The 13,069-nt window shown below is 36.8% G+C and overlaps 1 protein-coding gene across 5 annotated transcripts in view; it reads right to left on the minus strand.

Moving 5' to 3' along the window:
* LOC129731716 (protein Wnt-10b) overlaps nt 1-13,069 on the minus strand; it is a 46,767-nt gene that overhangs the window by 31,441 nt on the left and 2,257 nt on the right. For 3 of the 5 annotated variants that reach the window (XM_055691939.1, XM_055691941.1, XM_055691940.1), the window contains exon 2: nt 3,916-4,162. In XM_055691939.1, the coding sequence (XP_055547914.1) occupies nt 3,916-3,980 (65 nt within the window). In that variant the 5' untranslated portion in view covers nt 3,981-4,162. Of the gene's footprint in view, nt 1-3,915; nt 4,349-13,069 lie in introns of all 5 variants that reach the window. The other 2 variants (XM_055691937.1, XM_055691938.1) reach the window with 2 other exon arrangements.

Genomic DNA, 13,069 nt, shown 5'->3' on the forward strand with positions numbered 1-13,069 from the left:
TAATAGACAGTTTTGTGTAACCATATCTTGTGATTCCGACAACCTAGAGAGCTGTGGTCTTAAGTAAAGTTGTTCTGGAGGTCACGGAATTGTGGTCAGCAGAAAGTAAGGTTTGAAATTTAACCGAAACGTGGCACTAGCGCATGTTTTTTTTTGAGTATTTTGATCTCAAGTTATCACGTAGTTTGACCAGTTAGGAAAGTGCCGTCTTCAACAAAGGTGTTCAGAAGTATAATGTATTAGGGATTTTCGGCTCATCAGTCAGCAAGCATTGGGAAAACGAAAGTGTCGCTACTTCTTCTCCAACGTTTCGACAATTTATTTTGTCTTTAACAAGGAGTCTGTAATACAGTGTACGTACAGAGGTGTGGTTTTGTCTTCAAGTTATACTTATTGCGTTACTTACATTAGCTCTACGTTTTGTTGTCATGTTATTGTCTATGTTTAAATTGAAAAAAGTCACTGTTGTAGCAGATATTGTCCTTAGTGTCACTGAAAAACCGTTCTATTCGGAGGAATTTTCATGTTATAATAATTTGCACGTCTTTTTGAAAAAAAAAATTGTTTTAGATTGCGCTGTTTGGTTTTCGTCGTGTACGTCTAAAAATCTTATTGCATTACAGTATCCCGCCTAAACGTTCAGCCAATATGGCTACCCTGAAAGCTCTTCTGCTATATTCGTGCAGTTCGTGTTGTCTGCAACCTGACGTCTATGCGTTTCATGATGTTTGTGATTGTTTGTTGTGGTACGAAATAAACCAGCATATATGCAACTAAGTCCGTCGATATCTGGGCTGCCAAGTATTCAGATTTTTCTGTATTATACAGATTTTTTGACCACGATACAGAAATGATATAGAATACAGAATTCATACAGAATTTCGATTTTCAATACAGATGTGTACAGAATTTCAGCAGCCGATTTTTTTTTAATTTTCGGTTTGAAGTTGTAATGTTTCATAAAGTGTTCGAACTAAAGAACTGGTAGGTCGGCCTCACAGACATTTCATCCAAACAGATCCGAGCATCAAGGCCCAAACACAATGGATACGTTTGCGTTGCATTGACGTTAATTTGAGAGAAAATGTATTGGCTAACTGTCGAATTGCCGCAAACACAGCCGCTACGTATTCATTGTGTTTAGGCCTTCAGTTTTCAGTTTTTCAAATGCGTTTCCCAAATAGCCGCCAAATTGGCCGATTCGCATAAGACAATCCACGGGTGGCGTTTCTGCTTATACGTTTATTATTGTTGCTGTTTTTCAAGTTGCAAAGCCCCACCGACCGAACACAATATCTTTTAATGTTGGAGAAAAAAATCTGAAGTAATATTTTATTGTTGTTTAAAGGATTGCCACTGCAATACTAGAGCAACTGATTGGGCGAGCTTCTGGATTTGGATTGCATCCAAGTTGCGATCGCACAGCCCGAGGATTGGTAATGTTTTATAGAAAAAGTCATTGTATAGTTGTACCGATGGGAATAAGAAGGGTAATTTATAAATAATTTTAAGACAACGATTTTGTATGGTCTGAATTTTTTTTTATTTCGACTTACTAGCTCTACCCCATACAATGATCAAATGTCTCAGATGAGAATGTATATGAGCAAAGTAAAAAAGCAGTATAGCCTTTCGGGGAAGAAAGGAACTACCACGTCCTAATAACCCACACATGGATTTTTTTTATGTGAAGATCCCAAGATAAAGTAGAGTTTACTGCAGGTTTAACGACAGGAGGTTATTAGAAAAAGAATCTGTTAGCAATAGTAAATCTAGCTATATTCTTTAAATTCATGTGAGGATAAAAAATAGCTGTATCATCATCGAATAATCTAGGTGTACCAACCAGGTTGATTTTACTGATATCGTTGATGTAGAGAAGAAAAAGTAAAAGGCCATTGTTACTCCCCTGTGGGACTCCAGTACTTATGTCTCTTTTGGAGCTTGTTTCGCCAGCATAAGCAACCTATTGAGCTCTATTGCTTAAGTAACAACGAATGATGCTGTTTGCGGTGCCTCTTATACCATATTGATGCATTTTTTTTTTATTAAAATGTCGTGGGTGAGCGTGTCGAACGCTTTTTTTTTTAAATCAAGGAATAGCGCTCCCACCATTTTCTTTGTGTCAGTTTCTTCTAATATCTTGTCGACAAGCTCAGCTACCGCCATCGTAGTGCTACTTCCGATACGAAAACTAATCAAGCGTTTCATTAGTAACTTCTCGAATATTTCGTTGAATACTGATAACGTTGATATGGGACGATAATTTCCTGTTTGACTGGAGTCCCCAGTTTGGAATATAGGCACTACTTTGGCAGTTTTGAGGCAATTAGGATAAGACCCAGTTACAATCATCGAATTAAATGATTCAGACAAAATTCGTGAGAAATGAAGAACGTTAGTTTTTACTATTCTGCCGGTATATTATCAGGACCTGAACTCTTGAAAGTTTTGAGATCATTGATCAACAGTATAACCTCATTGATTGATGACGGGTGGAGAAAAATAGAATCAGAAACTGGATTTATGTAACGTAACGGACTCCCATTGGTAGCATTTATTTCAGAAGCTAATTTGGAACCAACCGTCGAAAAATGTTCATTGAATGCTTCACAGATGGTTTTGCTGTCAGTAGTTAGCGTGCCGTTCATTGACAGCGTTAATTTTGAGTTATTAGAAGACTTCCCTAGTATTGCGCCAATGTTTTTCCATAACTGTGTATTGTTCTGAAGGTTTTAGTGGCATTTATGTTCCGAACATAAATTTGAATCACTTGAATTACACTACATCATTAGAATATGAGCAATTGACAAAATAAACATAGACGTTGGAAAAAGTTTGTTTTCGTCGTTGACTTTACCTACACTATAAGTTTTAACCTCAAGATTGAACAAGAAACTGCAAAGAAAATATTCCTTCATTTTGAAATTTTTTTATGAAAAAATATATCAGTATGCGAAGCACTATGTACAATCAAAGGTATTTAAGTAATAATGCTTTGAATGAAGTATACTAAAATACTAAAATGCGCACATCCATTGAGAATATTACTCTTCGGCAAATTTTTTCCTTCCACGGAAACTTCTCAGTTTATTAAGTCAAATACATTCAAAGTGGAAACACTCACAATGTATTCGGCTGTATTCTGCAAACATTTGTTTTAATAATTGAAATCCTGCCATTAAACTCAGGACATGTATCCTACACTTATAGTGGATAGTAAGCTTTAATGTGTAATATAAAACGATTTCGAAAAAGATGAAAAAAAAAACAAATATATTGCCATGAAATAGGCGATTTTAGAACTACTTAAGCGGGTTTAATAGTGAACACACATTGAAATTGAATTCCTCAGTGGTCTTTTCACTGGTTTGAATAGAATTAGTTGATTAAAAAATCATACGATACATCATCATGCACAAAATATCATCAACTTAATTGAAGCTGGTTTTGCAAGTAATTAAGAAAATGTACCGATAAATTTCAAAGAACACACAACCGAGATGAATTCAGATTACTCCTGGTGATCGCCTGGTTGGCTGCGAGTTACGAGTTAGATATACTCAATCAGTATCGGGATTCTGGCAATAATCCCACAATTTTTTGATATACCAACACTACAGGCTCCACGAAGATTACCTTGATAAACAAGAGTTTTTTTCAAATATGATTGAATTTGAGTTGTTTGAAGTTAAGGCATTCTTCGTTCTTTTATTTTCTCTATTTTTGACATCGTTTGTATCTACATTGACGAACCTGTCTATAAAATTGTATTTGATTGAAAAACTACTATATTTTATTCTTTCACAGGTTGAAAGACCTTAACAATTCAAATGTGCAAATGTGTCCTTTAAAAAATATAGGTTATCCAACTGAAATGCATTACTCAAAGAAAACAATTTTATCACAACTTACCTCTCAGCGACTTTCAAAACAAACCAAACGATGATAACATTGCAGAGCCTTCTCAAACTGCTCATTGCTTAGAGGCCACTTCCCGCAGCGGTCGACAGTATTGTTCGGTTCCGAACCACTAGCACTAGCACTATTCGATCGGCACATTCAGCAGCGACATCAATCCATTGTTTTGTGTTCCGATTATTCACCAACAACGCGGGATGTATTTTTCGCATTGCAAACAGCGAGTGATTTCCCGGAAAAACTTCGACAAAAAAAACAACGAACAAAAATTCAGAAATCGTAAAACCAACTCACTGATGCGTCACACCGGTTCACCGAACACATCCGTCATCCCATGTGGCACACTTCCGGATCCTAAAGCAATGTAATTATTACTAGACTCGTGTCAGCTTGGATCATTGACGGGCACAAACATTGTCCGGGTTGGCTGCGATTGGAAGAAAATATCGAATTTTTTTGCCCCTCGCAGTCGATACTTTTCTTTTTCCACCCCACGGTGCGCAAACACTCACACTCACTCACACTGGTTTTCCTCTCGCGCTCGTTCTTCCTCCCAGCGCAGCGCAACCGATCCGGCAGTCGCTGCTGCGAGTCGAAAATTTGTTATTTTTCTTCGATTTCTCCACTCGATTATCTTCGTTTTTAGACTTTTCCACACTTCCACCTGGGTCCGGTGGCAGCAGAAGCAACGACAGCAGCATCAGCAGCAGCAGCAGCAACAACAACAAAACCACCAACACAACGTGGAATACACGCAAAGGTGTGATCTTTTTAGGCCATTAGAGGCAATCGAATTGTGAGTGAGATAGCAAGAGGCAGGAGAGACTTGTTGCGATGATAGAAGTAACACAACAGACGATGAACCTCTTGTGGCTTGTGTCGGGTGGACACTCAATTCGCGGCCTCCGGTGAAGCAACCGGAGGAATTTCAGAGAGAGAGTAGGACACTGGACTGGACCGACTGTGGATGAAGTATTTTTTTTATTATATATTCTTCCTATGGTTTTGACGAGTCCCAGACAGCACCGCTCAAAAATGTTGTTGTTGGCAGCAGCGACTCTCGACGGTCACTGATGGGCGCCGCCGCGAAGGGAACCTGGTGAAAGATCATCCAAGCACTAGCGAACCCTGATGATGACGATGAGGAGAGGGACTTCGAGGGACTAACAATGTTGAAAAGAGATAAAGTACAATCGCACCATCAATTATATTAAAATTGAAGGGAAGCGAATAGATAGGCTGTGGGTTTTTTTTTGCGTCGCACTTTGGAAGCGAACGAAGGCTGGGAAACCAGACGATGGCTTCTACGGGTTACCGCTTAGAAAAGGGGTAACCAAAGGGGGGATCCACTACTATAGAGAGCCACACGCGTTGAAATGTGCGTAATAGAGTGCTTTATCGCCAGTGAATGGGGCAGCTCACCCCGAACGAACGGTCCAGCGCACGGGTGACCGAGGGGATTAGCTTCTTGGAAACGATGTTGAAAAACCCGATTTATTTCAACTTATGAAGAAGGAAACCTTTGTTATACTATCGAATTACTTCGTTGTCTTGTATTTTGGCAGATAGCAGTCAGTGACTTATAATTTTATTCATGGGAGCTTTTATACTAGCATTTATAGTTAAAAAAATGTCTAGATGTTTTTTACATGCATGTGGTTGTAGAAGCTGCCTCATGATTCTTGTAGGCAATAATGATTTTAAGATGTGTTAACATTGTACAATGACTACATATATTCTTCCCATACAATACCGTATTGATTATTATAGGGAGAGCTGTAAAAGCAACCCAATCGAAAACTAGTTATTCGTTGAAAATACAAAATATACAGGTTCTCAACAAATTGCATTTGAAATGTGTGAGATAAGCATCAGTTTAAGAAAATAAAATGCCTTTAGGAGGAAGTAACTTCAATGGAATGCCTATAAAAAAAGATTGTTCGTTGCTGTTGGCGTTTATCATGAAAGATGAAAACTTTGAGAAACCCTAACTAGGTAACTAGGCTTGCCCGAATAAAGGAATCAGAAAAGTCCATCAAATTGCTGATGTTTGATCGTACTTCAAACGTTTTCCAGGTGTGCTCGGTTATATGCCAACAACGCCGAATCTAACACTCAATTCAACCTGCGGACAGCACTATTTGTTCATTTATAAATCATTTTTAAATAGAAATATATAAGCTTATTACATGTTTGTAGAACTTTCAAACTATGATATAAAGAATTCCACCTTGCCAGTCCAAACTCCAATTCAGTGGAGTTTCCTATTTGATCAGTTTTAGCCGATATGACCGTTTTCCGGAATTGTTTTGATAATTTATGCAATTGAAACCGGTTTGTTTCATTCAGTGCAATTTATCTATATTACAGAGCAGTAATTTGTATCTCGAAGACTTTATTCTCTACTTAAATGTTATTGTTAAACTTCAACAATAATGAATTAAAGTTCCCAATCGAGGGACACTATTCCAATCACCCCGAACCTATTCTAAGCAGTTTGCTCTGTTTTGCAGGGACTCGAAGTGGCGCCTGAATGGCTGCAATTTTGGTAGAATTTTTCAAATGATGTTTATTCAAAGATTTTTCTGTGTTAAGCGGTATTTTATGTATTCGTGAGACAGCTAAGTAATCGAAATGTTGGCTCTAGTCATTTAAATTGTCGATAATGATCAAAGTCCAGGAGTTTGAGAGCCGTTGCCCTTGACCGATTAAAATAGGCGCCACTGCTTGAGCCGTTCCTTACCCTATGTACAAACATTAGGATTTCAAAAAATTTCAAAAATAATTTTTGCTCCAATTTTGCGACAAGTCCCGAAAGTTTCTTAATGATATAAAAAGGCCGTGAATCATCTATGAAGCACTTTCACACTTCCTCACAGTGACATGCTCAAACACTATTCAATTGTGTTGGTGCTACCGACTAATCTTTTTGTTGTGAATTAAGTTCATATCTAACTCTCTAGTGCATTATGCATCATAACATGCTTCTTTTCAAATTTTTGTTTATTTCGAAGAATTGCTTTTTTTCTGTTTATATATTTTTCAGGCCAATAAATCGATTTTATACAGCTCGTCCATAGACAACATTTAAAAACATCAAAAACAAATGTAGGAAATTTTGTTACTTTTGAGCAACATTTTATTACCGCGTATTAGACAAAAATGTAACAACCTAAATGTGACAAAAATAAATGACGGCAACGCGCTTGTATGTGTTTCTGCGGGGGAACATACAACCCAGTGCCGCAATGCATGTGTTAGAGAGACTTTTGCATTTGTATTGATACAACGATCAGGTTTCTTTCTGTCCACTTCATTCACATGCATACAGAATCTCTCCCGTAGCGTCCCAGCCTCAAATCTCTAATTAGAAACGCCAATGTTTTGTTTCCTACATCAGCTTACTATTGGAAATGAGAAAGTGTGACCAGAGTTGCTAGAGATGTGATATGAGTTTCCTAGATTGGCCTAAGATTGTTATCACCAAATAGGTCTAAATGAGTTTTCATGAAGCGATGAGTGGCTTGCATCCATTTGCAAAAAAGCGAATAATTATATTTTTCTCTAACGCAGTTTACAGATTGTAGTGTGATTTAAAAAAGCATTTGGAATGTTTGAAATCATCAGTATTTGCATTAGGGTGGGACAAAAAAAAATGTTAGCTCCCATGCACTTCTCGTGTTCCTTATGGGTCCCATAACAACTGTGTAACTTTTCAGATCGATCGGTGAAACGCCTGATTTGCGCCCGATTTTTAAAGTTTTCATACGATTTTATATGAGAAAATCCACTTTTTCAATACTTATTCTCTAGAGATGTCAAGTTGGCTCTTAAAAAATAACAATACATGATATTTGTAGGAAATTTTCCTGTAAAAAACTCTTCTGAAGACCGTAAGGCGCTACGATGCTTGTAGAAACAGCTATTCACCCCAAACTGATTGAATGTCTGACGGACGGCTCACCATTGAAATTTTCCAGCAACACTGCTACAGCATGCTGCTATAACAAACTTGCTTAAGTGTGAGAAATAATTGCGCGTGGAAATAATTCTCAAAGTGTGATTTTTGCTCATGGATTTTCGGGGAAGCCTCCAAGATAAATTTTAGCGATATCATTTCTCATCACATGGTTGAATTTGCAACAGCAGCATGCTGCAGCAGTATTGCTAGTAAAATTCAATGGTGAGCCGTTCTTCAGATATTCAATCAGTCTGGGGTGAATATCTTTTTTCACAAGCAAGGTAGCGCCTTGCGGTCTTCACAAGAGTTTTTTCCAGGAAAATTTCCTATAAATATCATATATTGATTTATTTTTAAGAGCCAACTGGACATCTCAATAGAAAAAGTTTTGAAACAGTGGTTTTCCCATATAAAATCGTATTGAAGCTTTAAAAATCGGGCGCAAATCAGGCGTTTCACCGATCGATCTGAAAAGTTACACAGTTGCTATAGGACCCATAAGGAACACGAAAAGTGCATGGGAGCGAAAAAATAACACCATCGCTTTTTCCCCATATAACCGTGTCCCAGTCTAATTTGCCTACCGCATGACTAAAGCGTCCACAGGTAGTTAATAGAAATCGAAACATTGTTTTTGATGCCAAATGGCTTAGAAATATATGAAACGTCGAGATCTGTGTCATCTCTAAAAATATCTTTTCTCCTATTTAATAAAATCCAAACTGAATAAATTACCACGTTTTAGCTTTTTTGCATTTTTTCTTAATTCCCGGGATTTGTCGAAAAATCAAATTTTTATTTCCGAATCCCGAGAGCTAAAAACCGTTGGGAAGTGGACACTCTACGTACCACGCAGTACACTAAATTGGCAGCTCTTGTCATATTTTTCTATACTCCGTATGCGTACGAAGAACAAACCAATACACGTACACAGGACGAATTGAAAATGAAAGAGGCCAGGAACAGCCGCATAAGATGCTCTAATATAGTTTTGAATACAGTAAATAGTTTTGAAGTAACAAATATGTTACAAAAAGAAGAAATTTTCGTTGTTGCTTTTAAAGTAACAACACAGATTAACCGACGTATCACTCTATACAAAATTCTAAAAAAAATATGGTTCCGAATAACTTGTGCGACACTTACTGGACATATTCTGCAGAAGCTAAATTTTCAAATTTTCTGCTATTTTTGGCAGCACGGCGCGCAACTGAGTTCAAAAAGAAAACGCAAATCAGCGCCACCACCGCTTCGGTGGGAGTATTCCGCATAACTGAAACTCATTTGAATAGTCGTGATCTCGTAATATGTGCAAAATATATTTCAATACAGTAAGGTCGCTTTTTACGCGGTTTTTTTTTACGCGGGTGGCTTTCCTCCATTACTCAAAAACGGTACAAGATATCGACCTCATTTCAATCACGTTTTCCGTTTTAGGCCACGAGTGATCATATATCAGTTTTCAAAAAAATTCACAATTTTTAGTGTAAATACTCAAAATTTAAAATATTGAATTTTGGTCTCTAGATTGGCAACTATCATATTCAAACTAGGTTTAAACGTTTTGGGACGGTTTTCTTTGTTATATTTGCAACTCAAAAAAGTCGTTTTTACGAGGGCCCATACAAAATGGAACGCATCCCCCGCGTAAAAAACGACCTTAGTATATGTGTTGTTACTGGAGTAGACTATTATTGCCTTTTAAGTAATAAATTTGTTGCAAAAAGGAGAATTTTTCGTCGAGTTACTTTCAAAGTAATTAATAAATTTAATTTAAATAACTTTTCATAAAATTCACGTCGTTCTCAAAAGGAGGTCACGAAAGCAAAACCAAGCAAAAAAAAAGAAAATACCGAAAATTTTAATCGGCTGTATTTGATTCGAATGAAACATTGCACACGTATGTGAAAATTAGACACTTGCCCACAGGACCACATTGTATTTCCACAGCGTATATTTTTACGAGGACGCATTCGTTTCCTACAATTCATTCTCATACAGTTTTTCTGTACAATCAAAGGTTTCAGAGCTACAATGCACGTTGTTTCCAAACCTGCTGAAACGTGATCTAAATTATGTTGACCCCAAAAAAAACAATTTTGACGCCGCGTCTTTAGTGTCTTCAGCAAGGTTGTTCCATTAATTATTCTGCAGTTTTGTTTTAAATCCACCTAAAATGGAGAAACGAATGATACTTTTCTGATTTATGCATATAAAAATTCATTTTGTTCGTCAAAGTTATAGCACCACTTCTTCAATTTTTCAAAACTTTACAATATTATTTGCTATAACAAAACAAACAATTTCTTTGAAGAAAGCTTATTTTTAACTCACGTTTTTCCTCGGTAAAGATACTTGTCTCTGCGCAAAAATAGCTCTGTAGTAGCCGCAAATTCTGTTTTTACCATTTATGAGGCTGATATACAGTAGCAGCTATTATTGTCTTCGCGCAAACAACAAACTGATGCTCGAGCTGCGTAGACTGAAAAGTTTTTCGAAAGCTGCAGAAATGTGATCGATTTTAGTTTTACTCAAAAAATGTCTGTAGAGCCGTAGGGTTTTCAACAAAGTTGTTTTATTAATTGTTTTTTATTTTACAGAACTTGGAATTTTGTGATTAATCTATTTACAAGCGCTCGACATGCGACCAGACCGAATCGCAAGAAATGAAGTTGGCTACGATGGCCGTACACATCTGGATGGGTTAATAGGGAAACCCATGCATATACGAAAGGGTACTGCTTGCCTGTTGCAACTAATGTTGCGTTAGAGAAATAAAATGTATTTTTTGAAATAGGTTTAAAATACTTTCGATTTGGTGTGAAGCGGTAAATTTCTACAAAAAATGGCTTTCAAATCTCTTATGTATTAAGTGATTGGTAATCTTAAATAAAGGTGTTGTTTAACCCGTAAAGACCCGGGACGGAACTTTTTTTTTCAAAATGCTCGTTCTCAGCACTGGAACGGCCGATTTGGGAAAACTTGAACTTTTATTCAAGGGGAATAGTTGCTCTAAGTTTTGGTAAAGGTGTCACCCCTCTGGATCCTCCCCGTTTTTGTGAAACGCAAATATGTCTGTGTTTTTCTCTAATTTTTCAAACAGATTGAGCAAACACTGGTAATTTTCATACGTATCAATTGCTCCATGTATCAAATCATGTCAGGTGGATGAAATATGGTATGTAAGAGTGAATTTCGGAGTTTTCAAATTATTTCAGTACAAAATCACAAAACTATGTATTTTCATAAAAAATCAAATAAGAATATTGTTCTTCAAATTTTAAGCTCTACATTTTTGAAGTAAGGTCTCCTGAATCAATACGCGATGAAATATTCATTTTAGCATGCAAATATTTTGAGAAAAACGAGCTCAAATTCACCAAAGTACGTATTTTCATGGAAACCTGATTTTCTCAGTCTCCCACAGTTGGTTTCAACTTGGCTCTTAAATTTTCAAGCTCTATATTTCTAGAGTAACGTCTTCTGAATCCAAAGATGCTGAAAGATTTATTCTAGCATGCACAGATTTAGAGAAAAACGAGTTTGAATTCACTAAAGTACGAGTTCTTATGAAAACTTGATTTGATTGACATGATTTGATACGTGGAGCAATTGATATGTATGAAAATCACCAGTGTTTGCTCAATCTGTTTGAAAAACTAGAAAAAACACAGACATATTTGCGTCTCACAATAACGGGGAGGGGTCCAGAGGGGTGGCACCTCCACCAAAACTTAGAACAACTATTCCCCTTGAATAAAAGTCCAAGTTTTCCCAAATCGGCCGTTCCAGTGCTGAGAACGAGCATTTTCAAAAAATAAGCTCCGTCCCGGGTCTTTACGAGTTAATTTCATTTAAAATTCATTTAAAAACAATGTCAAAAGTTGCTGGAACACGGTTGTAGGTAGAGTGTAGGAAGTAAATCCTGCTCGATTAAAATGTTTTATCAAACTTTATTTAGAAGCAAAAACTCGTGTTTTAATTGAAAATATATGAACGTCCTTAAAGGATGGTTGGTTTTAATTTTTACAAAACTGTAAATTATTCGAATGATACCTTCTTGTCCGTTTTCTTTAGGATCAGAAAAGTCTGGATAATCGACCTGAACACCTAAGATATAGTGATCTTGGATACAAGCTTGTTGAATGCCTCGTCATGTCGGATTACCAACTATAAATGATGCAGAATTATTCTCGTTTTATTATCTCTGAAACGTGATGCGCCAATTCCAACATTTCTGCAGGAAAGCAGACAAAAAAATAACACCGGGAGTCAAAACCCAGCACGAGATGAACGGAACTCTTTGTTTCTCCCATGACTTTTTGATTGCAAATCCGATTATACGAAAAAGCGATGTTAAAACTGCTAATTATATGATAAAAAACCCGTGTGATTATCTTAAATACCTACGGTGAGGACTAACAACACAACAAAGCGACGCCGTGAAAGTGATAAAATAAAGGAATAAGAAAAAAGGGACGGACTACACTGCACACTGTTAGTATGTATACAAACAAACGTTGTGCGCAAAGTATTTACATTAGGTTTTCGTCAACGGTATAATCTTCAAGAATCATATCTTGAAAAAGGGACCAAAAACAAGCGGCAAAGCATCCAAGAGCCGAGTTCCGTACGTATGCCGTTGCCAGGTGAGCTATCCAAGCACGCTGGGACCAAAGCTAAAACTAAACAAAAGTTGTTACGAAATACACCAGCTTGAAGTAAATTGTATAATCTTCGTGCCAAGTACAAATTACAATCGGCCTTTCTCAGAGCCACAAACACCTTCTTGAAGCGATTTTGAATTAGACACAGATTAAACCACCAGTTGCAACGGTGATACAGGTCGAACTCGATTATCCTGAATATCGAAAAGATTTTCACTCCGGATAATCAAATTATCCGTCATAAAAAAAAATCGAATTCGTAATCAACGAACCCCCGTTTTCTTTAGTTATTTTTGTATGATTTTACTACTTTGTAAAATGGTTTGATAATCAAATAAAAAGTAATAACAAGAAAATGAGAACTATACCGCGTCATATGCAAATGGTAATTCACAATGACCAGAAAATAAACCAGAGACACCAAAGACACTTTTAGCGCTCGAAATCATTTATTTGAAGTTGTAAAATCATATTCGAGAAACTAAATTTTGCTTCGAAACAGTTAATATTTCCAAAAATA

Source organism: Wyeomyia smithii, chromosome 3 (assembly GCF_029784165.1).
Source record: "Wyeomyia smithii strain HCP4-BCI-WySm-NY-G18 chromosome 3, ASM2978416v1, whole genome shotgun sequence".
In the NCBI taxonomy this organism is placed as follows: Eukaryota; Metazoa; Arthropoda; class Insecta; order Diptera; family Culicidae; genus Wyeomyia; species Wyeomyia smithii.